Source organism: Knufia obscura, assembly GCF_036327395.1.
Source record: "Knufia obscura strain CCFEE 5817 isolate CBS 148926 chromosome Unknown scaffold_5, whole genome shotgun sequence".
Lineage (NCBI taxonomy): Eukaryota > Fungi > Ascomycota > Eurotiomycetes > Chaetothyriales > Trichomeriaceae > Knufia > Knufia obscura.
Window position 1 is genome coordinate 320,455 of NW_027042691.1, and position 14,104 is coordinate 334,558.

Sequence of the window (14,104 nt, forward strand, 5' to 3'; positions counted from 1 at the left end):
TCACCAAAGCTTTATTCCCACGATCCGATAAGCAACACATGTTTCCACAAGAGGCAAGTGAGCACACGAGCAACATGCACGATGCAACCTCCGACCAGCAACTCCCTGTTGCAAGTCTTGCTCCGATTGGTGATCGCAGTTCCGGGCTTCACGTATGCAAGCTTAACTGCTTTGCAGCAAAGCTAAGCTGTTACTCGAAAGAATCACACAGCGAGCTCAGATATCCCAGCTGGCAGTACCTTTCTCTCTTCCACTCTGTGTGTGCCGCTTCCTGCATCAGCACCGATACTCAGCCCATCTACCTCATTGCCGGTGCAAGCTGAGAAAGTCCAGCAACAAGATCAACATGCGTTCCTCTACTGTCCATACAGCTGCTGTGGCAGCCACTGCCCTGGCGCCGGCAGTCTCTGCTCTCAACATCCTCATGAACAACGATGATGGTTTCGGATCAGCCAACATTCGAGAACTTTACCGCATGCTGGTCGATGACGGTCATGATGTTGTCATGGTAGCTCCGGCAACTCAGCAATCAGCTCAAGGAGGTCGATCAGTCTTCACTGAGTATGGCACCCTTCAGCAGCCCACTCAGTACGACATTGTGCCAGCGGGCGCACCAGCGGTCGGCCAAGATCCAATCGACAACAACATTTGGTACTATAATGGGACACCAGCAGCCTGCACTTTTGTCGCGCTGGACTGGGTCATCCCACAATACTATGACAACAAGACGATGGACTTGTTTGTCAGCGGTCCGAACTTCGGCACGAATATGTAAGTTGACCAGTGAACACGGTGTGCTTACTTTTTGCTTACCAAGATATTGTTAGGGGACCATTTGTCTGGACACTGTCCGGCACAGCTGGCGCAGCTTATGCGGCCGTGTCGCGCAACCTCCCAGCGATCGCATTCTCAGCCGGCAACCTCGATCAGAGACCATATACGCAAGTCAACTCAACCTCTGAGACAGCGTCTGGATTTGCAGACCCCTCCACGATCTCAGCAGAGCTCTCGATGAACATCATCAGTGCCCTCATCAACAATACCAATCCAGGGGACCGTTTGCTGCCGCTGGGCTATGGTTTCAACGTCAACTGGGCTGAGATTGATACTCTGGAAGCCAATGCGACATGCGTGCAACCTGAGTTCTACCATACTCGTTTCACAGGCGGCGCATTGACAGATATTGCCGTCCGGAACGCCACGACAGGTGTGTTCAGGTATGCTGAGATATGGACTGAGGGTGTGAATGCCTGTATCAACGGTGATTGCAGTCTTCCTGGTGAGACGGAGATCGTAGATTCGGGCTGCTATGGGGCTGTGAGTACATTCACGATCGACTATAGTGCGCCCAGTGGTGAGGCGGATAGCGCTGTTAGAGGGAAGCTGTCCGATGTTGTGTTATCTGGTATGCCAGAGGGTGCGAAACGGAGGAGGGCAATGACAAAGAGGGAGTATGAGATGAGTGCGAGTAGGAGGCATGACTAGATAACACGTTCTTGTCGATGGCAGGGTCGTTCACAAGGGGACAGAATGCAAACGTCTCCTCGTGTGGAGATGATTTCAGCTTGAAACAATCGCGCTTGATGTTCTCTCGGTATTCTGGATGTCTTACCTTTCGAGTAACGCAGCTTGAGTGGAACAACAGCATGTTCCAGCTCAGTGCGACTTCTGTTCTTCATGTTCTCAATGTTACAGGAGCCTTTTAGTTCGATAAACCCTTGAGGTTTGTGACTGGCAATTTGCTGGCTATGCATTCATCAAGGTGTCTGAACAATTTCGCAACGTCGTGCAAAGACTCCCAACGCATTGAGGCTGTTTACACAAGACGCAGGAACATGATCCAAGCATCGATGCAGCAGCTTGACGGACACAAGCATTGCACAAACACAACAGCTTGGAACTTTATGGAGCTCTTGTTTTCAGCAAATCAGGTTAGATTGTGCGCCCCCAGCCCGCTTATCGGCTAGCGGCTCTTCTGGGTGATACAGTTTTTGTGCCTGATTGAGGCATTCCATGGTACCACGAGGCAACACAGGCGCGTGGAAACTTGATACAAGGTTCGGAACGTCGAATTAGTGGTACAAAATTCTACAATATGTTCATTAGAGTACGCGATTCGTGCACTGCGTTGATACTCATCTCAAATATGCTTCCAGAGGGATGCATTGGAAGAAGCCCTTTACCCACGCGATTGGCCGCTAGGCAAGGACCAGCCTAACTGTGACGGGAAGGCACGAATTGACTGTGGAGCCTAGGCGATTGCCAAGAGCGAAGGAATGGCAGGTGCAAACTAAGGCAGGTGTGCTCCCGCACCTGCCTCATACGCCAAGTGATCTGCATGGTGCAATCGAAGAGTGCAAAGCTCTGAATATATCTCACATCATGCGCAAACTTCGTGACTTCGACCGACGCCCATCCCAAGAGCCTGCAATATGCAGATTCGAACACTTGCCACTCTGCTGGCTGCTGCCACCCAGCTAGTCGTCGCTAAGCCTCTGGCATTACCGCAGGACCCAAATACTTCGACCGCCATAAGTCCCTCAGCGACAATAATATCAGCATCTGAAGCCCCGACTGCAACCGCGCCGACGCCAGTCAATCCGAATGCCAATCCATGCGCTCAGGTAGCCCAGATGTACAACAACCCTAACACGACTTCAGACTCTACAGGTTATGGCAGCTTCGTATCTTTCACTCCTAAAGTCCCGGCAAAGCTCGCTTGGGATTGTCTCAACGATGTGCCTTTAGACTCTGTTTCTGCTGGTCCATGGCTGGATTCGTTACGTCCATACATTGAATGGCAGTCCACGACCGCTTACCTGAAGAACCCTCCGGAAGGCTACCAAGAGCCTGCAGCAGACGTATGGGGTGATTTCGAAAGCATCAAGTCTCGTGCAGCATCGGGAGAATTCGCGAACGAGTACGAGCTCGAGTTTGCCTTGTACCGACTCTTCCAGACAACACACGACGGGCACTTCCGATACCTGCCAAAGCTTGCCGGCGGTGTTTTCGGGTTCGGTCGACCGATATCGCTTGTATCATATTCGATCGACGGCACATCCCGCCCGAAACCATATGTCTACTCCGATGTTCTGTCCTTCTTCGTCAACGGAACAGCCGAGCCGTCCACTGTGACACAGATCGATGGACAAGATGCACTTGAGTTCCTCGAGAACTGGGCGCAATACGGCTCTCTTCAGGATCCCGATGCGCTGTACAACAATGTATTCTACGAACTGGCTCAGGTATCGCTCGGTACATCTGGTTCAGGAGCTGGCACATTTGCTGGTGCAGGTCGGGGTGCCTACATATACCCAGGGCCTACTACGACGCTACAATTCGAGAATGGGACTACGGCAAAGTTCGACAACTTTGCTCGTGTGTTAACCTCTTTCCGCAACATCCAGAGTGGTGCCGACTTGTACAAGACGTACGTCAACCCGAAAGTTTCGGTCACATCTTCAGTCAGTGTAAACAACAATGCTGTGGCTACGGCTACGGTAAGCCCTCGTCCCGGATACCCGTCACCGGTCGTCATTCAGCAAAACAACTACATCGCCGGCTACTATCTCGATGAGCCGGGCTACGAAGACATCGCTGTGTTAGCATGTACCAGCTTCGTTGGCGAGGATGACTATCAAGACGTGGCATACTCCTTCATTGAGCAAGCATCCGCAGCTGGGAAGACGAAGTTGGTCATCGATGTTTCAGCAAATGGTGGTGGCACTATTCTTCAAGGCTATAATTTGTTCCTGAACCTCTTCCCGGACATCCTGCCTTACGGCGCCACTCGCTTCAGATCGCACGAGACCTTCGACATCATTGGTGAAACTGCATCCGAACGTATTTGGTACTACCCTTTCAACTACACCAACCCTCCAAATCCCGTCTGGCAAGACTTCGGTGGTGGCACACCGTTCACGTACCGGTCAGACGTCGACATTAACTACGAAAACTTCACCAGCTGGCGAGACAAGAACCCACCCAACGAGTTTTATGGTGACAACTTCACAAGCATCATCCGCTGGAATCTCTCTGACCCATTGAACACACCCGCCAACGGCGTCCAAGTCAACGGCTTCGGCAACCGGACAGGTCTCCCTCCATCTCGACCCTTTACCCCAGAGAACATCGTGATCCTCTACGATGGCTACTGCGCTTCAACTTGCGCTATCTTCTCCGAACTGATGACAGAGCAAGCTGGCATTAGGACCATTTCGATTGGCGGACGGTCAAGAGATGGACCAATGCAGACAGTCGGTGGCGTCAAGGGAACGAACAACTACCCTTGGAGCTTCATTAATGAGTTAGTCACTGATACCTATGCTCTCGCTCCGGACCAAGCTGGATTCTTCAACAGTACGAGTTTGTACAGCTACGTTGACCCAGACACATCTTTCACTCCCTTCCAGCGAGCTTTGACAGAATCCGGACAGGTCAATGTGCGAGATGGCATCCGCATGGGTGATGAAACTCAGACGCCATTGCAATTCGTCTATGAGCCTGCGGATTGTCGGTTGTACTATACAGCTGAGATGACTGTCGACGTCACCGCGATCTGGGAGAAGGTCGTGGATGTGACTTGGAATGGCGATTCATGCGTTGATGGCGGGTTCTCCTCCTCCGAGGAGTACAATGAGAAGCGTGCAGAGGGCGCCAGTGTGGCTAAGTTGAAGGCAGAACGACGGTTGAAGAAGAGAAAGCAGCAGATGACTGCGTCGAGAGCGCTGGCGCTGGCTCAGAGTCAGGACTTGTTCACCGATCTGAACAGTATTGTTCCACGGCAGGGGTTGATGTTGCCTTGATCTGGCGAATTGAGGTGGTTCGAAAGAAGTGAAGGTCGAATTGAAGATTGTCGGAAATCGTGCGCAGAATCTTATTACAGTAACGACGACATACGGCCATATGGATGAACGAAAAGTAATGTATAGTATGACTAAATGAGCATGAGGACATTTGCTCGAATATCGAGTATTAGCATTAGGATTAGCATAGCAAGCGTGGACATGAGCATAGATATCGCATTCTTAGCATCGAACAATAAGATCTTCGGTGTTGCTTCTATGTCCGTGTGACGAGTCTACCTTCTCTGTCCTTGACGACTGGTCGTAGCCTCGGTACAATCCTATCATCTCGTATCTAAGGTGTGTTGGAAGGAGACTCACAGAGCAGCTGAGAAGGCCGTCGCTGATCTTATCGCCCGGAGAAGACCGCCTAAAGAGCTCGCATGAGGGCCTAAACAATTATCCCGGATGGGTCTTGCGGGCAGTTTGAAGCCAAGTACGACGCTAGCGAGTAGACTGCCACGAGGTAAGAGTTTGAGCTTCCCTTTCTGGTGTCGGCAACTGCGCGAACCATGCTCTTTCTTGTATCCTGCGTCATGCTCAACCACTGCCGGCCATGAGCCCCTCCAGTCGATTGATATGAGAAATGCGATTCAAGTGGGTTTGCGAATGCGTCAAGTAATCGCTTGTCGCATCGTTTAAGTTCGTATCAAGACATATATCAGCTTGCGAAGTGCTTGAAGCATTACTCTCGAGACGTGCTAACCCTGCTTTCTGACTCTGACTAACATTATTCTTTCATCGCGCCCTGAGTATACTGAACGATGCCTCTAACAGCAGAAGATGTCTATCCTACAATTAACCAGGAGATGGCGTTCGCTCGCCATGCCAGCAGAAGAAGCGCCGTTCACAGCACAGGTGGCATGGTGTCTTGCACCCAGCCTCTGGCTGCGGAAGCAGGACAACGAATACTGAACATGGGAGGGAATGCTGCGGTATGTCTATAACCCTACGTGCGGAAAGTACGCAGCTAACGAGGAGTAGGATGCAGCTGTTGCTGTTGGTCAGTCTATACACCCCTACCGAACCCCTCGGACTAACATTACTGACCAGCTGCCGGGCTGAATATGACCGAGCCTTCCCAGACTGGTATCGGAGGGGACATGTTCTGCTTATACTGGGATGCCAAAGAGAAGAAAGTGCATGCATTGAATGGATCAGGACGCTCAGCCAAGGACTCTACGCTGGAGCAGGTACGGAAGGAGCTGGAGCTTACGCCTGACCAGAAGGGCAAAATACCGCTATCTAGCGCGCTAGCTGTGACAGTGCCAGGCGCTGCGGCGGGTTGGTGCGATGTAGTCGAGAGGTTTGGAAGCGGGAAGGTCTCGATGGAGGACATCTTGACACCAGCCATCGAGCTCGGGGAGAAAGGCTTTCCTGTCTCCCAGTTGAGTGCTGCTCTGGTATGATCGCACTTCGTTGATGATGTCCAGCAACTAACGTTTTGCGCAGTGGCAAGCTGGAGACCAGCAGCTCCGAGATGCCTCTCCCAACTTTCGGGAAATGCTTCGAAAAGACCCTAAAGCCGAGAACTTTGTACGAGCACCACGAGCCGGCGAGATCATGCAAAATCCTACATTGGCAAAGACCTTCCGGACACTGGCTGCAGAGGGCAAGAAGGGTTTCTACTCTGGCCGCATAGGAAAAGCGATTATTGATGTGCTCAAGCTCACGGGGGGCTCACTGGAGATGGAAGATCTCGAGGACCATGTGCAAAGAGGGATACAAGAGACGGAGCCAATATCTTTGGCTTTCACCGGACAGAATATATCGACAAAGAGAGTCGGAGAAAGGGACGGCAGTTCCTCTGGTTACACTGTCGAGTTGTGGGAACATCCTCCCAATGGTCAAGGAATTGTTGCCCTGATGGCGCTGGGCATATTGGAAGAGCTAGAAAAGAATCGCCTGATCCGCACCTTCTCGCCGACCGATCACAATGCAGCCGACTACCTGCATGCTGTTATCGAAGCACTCAGGATATCCTTCTCAGACGCGAATTGGTGGGTAACAGATCCCGATCACAGCCCGGTCAAACCCGCGGAAATGATATCTCGATCATATCTGGCAGAGAGAGCCAAATTGTTTGACAAGACCAAAGCACAGCCGTTCTCTCATGGTCAGCCAGGACAAAGTCCAGCTCAGAACCACAGTGACACGGTCTACTTCTGCGTCACCGACAAAGAGGGCAACGGCATGAGCTTCATCAACTCCAACTATTCTGGCTTTGGAACAGGCATCATTCCAGAGGGCTGTGGTTTCACTCTCCAGAACCGAGGCGCGAACTTTGAGCTGGGCCCTGAGGACCATCCGAATATCTACAAAGGTGGCAAACGACCGTATCACACGATCATTCCTGGAATGTTGACGCATGGCGAAGGAGACAAGAGGGAGCTGCACAGCGTGTACGGGGTAATGGGTGGCTTTATGCAACCTCAAGGGCACGTTCAGGTACTCATGAACATGGAAGTCTTTGGTATGAACCCGCAGGAAGCTCTTGACGCACCAAGGGTATGTATCGGCGCAGGTATGCCGAGTGTTGGTGAGGTTATGGATATGACTGTGTACCTTGAGGAGGGTATCGATGATGAGGTTGTTCGTGCTCTAGAGCAGCTTGGGCATAAGGTTCAGGTACTGCATGGCTTCCAGCGGAGCATGTTTGGGCGTGGCCAGATCATTCGGCGTCATGTTGATGACTTGACGGGACAGGTCGTTTATAGCGCTGGCAGTGATCCTCGTGGTGACGGGTGCGCGATGCCTGCTACATAGGTAGCTGATCTTGCGACGATAAGGACTGAAAATGTTTGCCGTGATCCGGCGGAATCCGAGGTTGCTATTGCACGCGACCATGATTCCACCTCCATGATCATCGTTGCCGCTAGCATGGAACAGGAAAGTGACATCTTGTGCCTCTCGCCATCATGATCGTGAGTGCTTCTTCCCCAATCCTATCCCTCCATCGAATCGCACAACGTCGTGTCGCCTTCCGAGGGCCGAATCAAGCTCAGCTAAGTCCACTTAAGCTAGCGCTATCTAGAAGTAAGAACAGAAGTCGTTTGTGATTTGTCCTTGGCCATGCAGGCACACGACATCAAGTAGCATTTCTCGTGCATCAAAGATCCTGCAAGGTCAGTGCCTGTCGCGATGGGAGCTATGGTGGGCCTCAGTATCGCACCTGCCTCTCTTTTGCTACTTCCAGAAGCAACACGTGTGCATGACGGAGCTACAAATCTCCAGGATGTCCCTCATTCAAGGAAAAAGTTTCGGCAGCGGTCAAAGCTTCCTAGGGCTGCTTGAGAACTACAGGCAGGCATATCGTTATCGTTCGTTTCGAGTATCGCCATGAAGCTCCTGAGTATCTTGGGCTGTGGGCTCCTTGCTACGGCGGTGGCAGCCAGAAGCCCTCAACATGTTGGCAAGAAACTGCCGAACATCGAGAAGCGACAGCCGACCGCGCCGACGAGGAGAGCTGGTGGCTTCCCTAGAAGACAGGCGTCGAAGTACAATACCGAGGAGACACAACGTGAGCTTCAGTTGGCAACGCGCTGTCGAATCTTGACTGACATTACTAGAATATGCGGTTAATGGTACTGGACTGCCGTACGTCGACTTTGACATTGGCGAGTCGTATGCCGGTTTGATGGACATCTCGAATAATTCCGATGATGGGCAGCTCTACTTCTGGTTCTTCCCTTCGCCGAATCCAGCGGCGGAGAAAGAGATCTTGATTTGGCTTAATGGTGGTCCTGGGTGCTCATCGTTAGAAGGTTTCTTTCAAGAGGTAACTAGAATTGAGGACCATGAGTAGCAACACCGCTAATAGCAACTAGAACGGTCCTGTTCTATGGCAATATGGCACCTACAGACCAGCCCAGAATCCTTGGACTTGGGTCAACCTGACAAACGTGGTCTGGGTTGAGCAACCGGTAAGTGAAAGCTGCGTCCTCATGGAAAACTGCTGACCATGAGCAGATTGGTACTGGCTTCACTCAAGGCAACGTCACAGCAAAAAGCGAGGAAGATATCGCGGCGCAATTCATGGGCTTCTTCAAGAACTTTGTCGACACTTTCATGATGCAAGGCTACACTGTATACATTGCTGGCGAGTCCTACGCTGGTTACTATGTTCCTTACTTTGCGGACGCTTTCTTGAACGCCAATGACACGACCTACTACAACCTCAGCTCGATCTTGGTCTACGATGGTGTCTACAGCTATGATTCGATCGGTGATAACATCCCAACCACAAGCTTTGTCGACTACTGGGGACCGCTCCTAGACTTGAACGCATCCTTCGTCGAGGAGCTGCACAACATCTCAGACACCTGCGGCTATACATCGTTCATGGAAGAGAATCTTGTGTTCCCTCCGAAGGGTCCTCTGCCTACACCACCGTACCCAAATGACGACAATGACACCTGCAATACATGGGAAATGGTGTACGAAGCTGCTTCTCTCGTCAACCCATGCTTCGATATCTACCAAGGTTTGTTGTTCAATCATCCTCCGCAGAATGTATACTAATCAAGCGCAGTGGCCACGACTTGTCCCCTGCTGTGGGATGTCCTCGGTTTCCCAGGTTCCTTCGACTACGTTCCTGAAGGCGCTTTCATCTACTTCAACTTGACCGACGTGCAGACTGCCATCAATGCGCCAGTCCAAGAGTGGTACGAGTGCGCTCCAAACGACGTTTTCGTCAACGGAACCGATACTTCACCTCCTTCCGGCCTCAGCATCCTCCCAGGCGTCATTGAGCGGACCGAACGCACGATCCTTGGCCATGGCCTCCTGGACTTCATCTTGCAGTACAATGGCACGCTTCTGGCGATACAAAACATGACATGGAATGGTCAGCAGGGCTTCCAGCAGGGTCCTGATCAATTCGACGACTTCTACGTCCCATACCATGAAGAAGTTTCCCTTGGGACGTTGGCAGGCGCAGGCGTGATGGGACAATATCATACTGAGAGAGGCTTGACTCTTGTCACGATCGATATTTCCGGACACATGGTGCCTCAGTATGCACCGAGCGCCGCATATCGTCACGTTGAGTACCTGTTGGGCAGAATCCCTGATCTCGGAAGCATGACTCCGTTCACGACTATGCCAGACACGAGCTACTAGTGGTGCTCGTTGGGTATCTGCGATGAGAAACACGTCGGGACGTGAGAGTTGTCGATAAAAAGATGTACATAGTCAGAAGGACGGATGAGCCCAGTCCTACCATTCAAAAGATCCTCTTAACGCGTGCTCACCACCTGTTCACGTGCTATCTGGGCCGGCATCTTCTTTCAGCTTCGAATTCGTCCGACCGATCTATTTTGATTGGACAGCTGCAGCTTAAAGACCCATTTTTCGCGCAATCGTGCGGGGCCCGCCCCCAGAATATTATGCGCCATGCTCGATGAACATCATCGGCATTTCATTTGTGATGATGTCTAAGCGTAAGATTTCGCCGTGCTATAAGAACGACTGGTGCCGTGATATGCCGATTCGTGATAGAAATGCAGTGTACATAGAACGACTGACAAAGCACTCGGGTGCCATTCCGCGACCACATCTTTTCATCAGCAACCACATCTAGCAACACGAGCCTGGAGAAATCCGACATATAGATCAAGCTTCCAGAAATTGCCAGCTAACCACAAGATCGAATACTACTGCCGCTTACGGAGTATCACGATACCGTCTGTCCAATATGGCAGCACCACCTACCGACTCCTTCAAGGATCTCCAGACCAACATCACAGAGACCAAAGCACAATCCACAACGACGAATGGCAACCCGCAGAGTCGTGGTCCTTCCCCGAATAGGGGCGCGTCAGTTCCAGACAATGAGACTAAAGGCGATGCATACATGTCACAGAAAACATGGCTCTCCGAGCAGGGGATCGACAAGTCGAAGTGGGTGAAACTGAAGAAGTTGAGCCACATGAGGTATCAGCATGAAGATCTGAATCAGATTACTGCTTTTCTTAGAGGTATTTCCGTTCTCCAAGCCGAGTCAAGTGAGAAGAGGCGAAGCTAACAGCCGAACAGATTTCGGCATGAAAGTCGTCAAGAAGACGGATACAGAAAGGTGGTTCGGCGGGTACGGACCAGATCAGTACGTGTACTACGTGCGCGAGGGCCCTCGTAAATTCCTCGGTGGCGCATTCGAAGTCGAGAGCCACGAGGAGCTAGAAAAGTAAGCTGCCAACCCTACCCTGCCACCCCCATAAGTCAACACGTGTGTACTTACTGCCATTAGAATCGTCACAACACACAAAGACCGCATCCAAACCAACGGCATCGAAGAAATGAGCTCCGCCCCCGGCGGAGGCAACCTCCTCACAATCCTCGACCCAGAAGGCTTCCCCCTAAACTTCATCCACGGCCAACAACCCCCACCCCCAAAATCCATGCCCGACAAACTCATCGTAAACGACGAATCCACCAAACCCCGCCAACGCCAATTCCAGCGCTTCCGCCCCGGTCCAGCAGCGGTACATAAACTCGGCCACTTCGGTCTAGTCAGCGACCAATTCCCCACGCTAAAGGAATGGTACACGCAGAACTTCAATATTGTGCCCTCGGACATGCTTTATGTTGAGCAGCCGGATGGGACGAGGAAGGAAGTCGCGATGTTTGCGCATTTGGATCGGGGACAGGACTTGGTTGATCACCATACTATCTTTTTGAGTACGTTGACGCCGGATAGTAGTATTCCGGAGCCGCATGTGCATCATTGTTCGTTTGAGGTGCATGATTTTGATACGCAGGCGTTGGGGCATCAGTGGTTGGCTGAGAAGGGGTATAGGAATGTTTGGGGGGTTGGACGGCATATTTTGGGGAGTCAGGTTTTTGATTATTGGTGAGTTTTGTCTGTTCTGTGGCTGGCTAGCTGTGGGGGCGATGTGTCGTGGTCTGTTGCTAACGTGTGGTGTAGGTGGGATACGTCCAAGTTTATGGTTGAGCATTATGCGGATGGGGATTTGGTGAATGAGGATACTGTTATTGGGTATGAGCCGGCGGAACATGAGGGGTTGGCTGTTTGGGGCCCGGATGTGCCGGCGGAGTTCCTGCATTGAGGAACGAGACCGGTAAAAGGGTAAGGAAGGCGCGAGTCGTTCCGTGGTACAGCTGGCGCGACTCAATTTGTCTTAGTGTACCAAACCTGTCGAAGAGCAGACGCAGATATTTAACACACATTCGCACCAGCTTTCTTTCCAATTTTCTATCGTCCCATCCACATACAGTCATGATCAACGAGCAGATATCGGCGGTCAGCCATGAGGTTCCGGCGTCCACCCCACCACCGGTATACACCATAACAGCAGACTTAGCAAACGACCTTGAGGCGCGACAAGCCCGCTATGACCAGCTCTTCAATCGAGTATCGATTTGGTTGTGTAGTATCTTCGCGACCCTCAGCTTCGCATATGCTTTCATAAATATCAGCATGGCAGCATTTCTCAATGAGCCTAGAACGGCCTTCCAACGAAGTATAGTCCATTACGGCTTGATCTTCGGATTGATACAGATGGTCACGACCGCTGTTTACTGCGCTAAATGGGCTCTCAATCACAAAGAGAAGAAAGATCGAAAAGTATGGCTCAGCTTCCTGTTCGACATAACGTCTCTTCTCTTCATGCTGGCTTTCCAGCTTGGTGTCGCTCACAAGAATGCTTAAACCACCTTCCTAATGGCCCGGTGCGGAGCTTTGGCAGGGCGGGCACCCCAGTGCAGAACGCGGTCATAAATTGAGCTGTTCACGAGTATATGGTTTCTAGCACTCGGGAAGCCTCTAGTACAGAAAACAGCCATAGATCGAGCAGTTCACGAGTCGGCGATTTTAGCACTCGGGAGGACCCCAGTACAGAAAATGGTGCAGGAAGGATCCAACAACATTGAGCATGCATTGAGGAAGTTTCTTATCGCCTGTCTAGTACGTTGGACAGGCTGCTACAATGCTGCGCATCTTATGAACGACTTTGGTTACGTTGTGGCTCGGAGCGGAAAGAAGACGGATACAACTTCGGCCGAATTACTTGGCAACTCCTTTATAACCAAGGGTTCCTATACTTGCTCTGTATCCAGTCAATAAGCTTTCCAAGCCTGGACTCGAATATCTGCTTACATCTCGACTCTCATCAGGTTGACAGAACCTGCAACCGTGATCCCAACAACTATATATTTGCCTCAAGATTAGTCAACTCGAGAACACCATGTCGTCCGAGAGACTCACGATCCTGATAACCGGTTGCTCTCCTGGCGGAATGGGTGCAGCGCTTGCGATCGCCTTCCACGATGCCGGACAACATGTCTATGCGACGGCGCGAAACCCAAGCAAGCTGTCGCTTCTCGCCACGCAAGGAATCGAGACGCTAGCCTTAGATATAACGTCGGAGTCGTCCATTGCTTCAGCCGTCTCAGCCGTCACCGCCTCCCTACCAGCAGGCAAAGGTCTAGACATGCTCGTCAACAATGCGGCGGGCAATTACACGATGCCCATCGCCGACGTATCCCTATTCGCAGCGAAGGAGCTGTTCGATCTGAACGTGTGGGCCCAAATTGCCGTCACGCAGGCTTTCCTACCTTTGCTGCTGAAGTCTCCCAACGCACACAGTACCACTTCCTCAGTCTGGAGCCACCAAATCCAGACAATGATAGTAAACCACACCTCAGTCGGATCTCTCATGGCCCTACCATTTCAAGGCATATACAACGCTTCCAAGGCAGCCCTCGCCATGGTCTCTGAGACAATGCGCCTCGAGCTATCGCCTTTTGGAATTCGCGTCATCGACCTCAAGACTGCAGGCGTACGCACGAATATCATCGCGAACAATAACGTCAATGTCAAAGGCGAGCGGCTACCAACGACATCGATCTACGCGCCAGCCCGTGATGTTGTTGAGAAGGCCATGAGTCAGGAAGGTCTTAGTGACAGGGGCATCACAGCGGAGCAGTGGGCTGGTGAGGTGGCGGCATTGTTGCTTGGGAGGAACCCGCCGGCTGTTATCTGGAAGGGTGCGAGTGCATCCACGGCAAGGCTGGGGACTATGTTACCGGTTGGGATGTTTGAGGGGATGATTAAGAAAATGACTAAGTTGGATGTGGTGGAAGCGATTATCAAGGAGGATAGGAGGTGATGATTTGTTGACCGGCGCGTCGATGGCATATGGTAACTAAAGTGTGCCGTAGTACGGTCATCTGCGCCTCGGTAGACCTGCCTTGAACGTGCTCCGGAAGGCCGGACAAATATTTCGGTCTCACGCGGGCAT

General features: G+C 51.7%; 6 protein-coding genes across 6 annotated transcripts; all 6 read left to right on the forward strand.

The window, feature by feature from the left end:
* Window positions 1-346: 346 nt before the first annotated feature.
* Window positions 347-1,485, forward strand: PMZ80_004909 (uncharacterized protein; the record flags this gene model as incomplete). The annotated part of the gene is made up of 2 exons (XM_064873332.1): window positions 347-771; window positions 828-1,485. The coding sequence occupies 2 exons, from the start codon at window positions 347-349 to the stop codon at window positions 1,483-1,485; spliced, it is 1,083 nt and encodes a 360-aa protein (XP_064730436.1).
* Window positions 1,486-2,432: 947 nt separating this feature from the next.
* On the forward strand, window positions 2,433-4,805 carry PMZ80_004910 (uncharacterized protein; the record flags this gene model as incomplete). Its single annotated transcript, XM_064873333.1, has 1 exon — window positions 2,433-4,805. The coding sequence occupies one exon, from the start codon at window positions 2,433-2,435 to the stop codon at window positions 4,803-4,805; it is 2,373 nt and encodes a 790-aa protein (XP_064730437.1).
* An 803-nt stretch (window positions 4,806-5,608) lies between these two features.
* Window positions 5,609-7,610, forward strand: PMZ80_004911 (uncharacterized protein; the record flags this gene model as incomplete). Its single annotated transcript, XM_064873334.1, has 4 exons — window positions 5,609-5,779; window positions 5,829-5,847; window positions 5,898-6,247; window positions 6,297-7,610. 4 exons carry the CDS (start codon window positions 5,609-5,611, stop codon window positions 7,608-7,610), a joined length of 1,854 nt encoding a protein of 617 aa, XP_064730438.1.
* A 573-nt stretch (window positions 7,611-8,183) lies between these two features.
* Window positions 8,184-9,965, forward strand: PMZ80_004912 (uncharacterized protein; the record flags this gene model as incomplete). The annotated part of the gene is made up of 5 exons (XM_064873335.1): window positions 8,184-8,364; window positions 8,414-8,622; window positions 8,672-8,767; window positions 8,814-9,327; window positions 9,376-9,965. The coding sequence occupies 5 exons, from the start codon at window positions 8,184-8,186 to the stop codon at window positions 9,963-9,965; spliced, it is 1,590 nt and encodes a 529-aa protein (XP_064730439.1).
* Window positions 9,966-10,539: 574 nt separating this feature from the next.
* PMZ80_004913 (uncharacterized protein) lies at window positions 10,540-11,911 on the forward strand (the record flags this gene model as incomplete). Its single annotated transcript, XM_064873336.1, has 4 exons — window positions 10,540-10,822; window positions 10,881-11,028; window positions 11,092-11,694; window positions 11,770-11,911. The coding sequence occupies 4 exons, from the start codon at window positions 10,540-10,542 to the stop codon at window positions 11,909-11,911; spliced, it is 1,176 nt and encodes a 391-aa protein (XP_064730440.1).
* Window positions 11,912-13,048: 1,137 nt separating this feature from the next.
* PMZ80_004914 (uncharacterized protein) lies at window positions 13,049-13,972 on the forward strand (the record flags this gene model as incomplete). The annotated part of the gene is made up of 1 exon (XM_064873337.1): window positions 13,049-13,972. One exon carries the CDS (start codon window positions 13,049-13,051, stop codon window positions 13,970-13,972), a length of 924 nt encoding a protein of 307 aa, XP_064730441.1.
* Window positions 13,973-14,104: the final 132 nt, after the last annotated feature.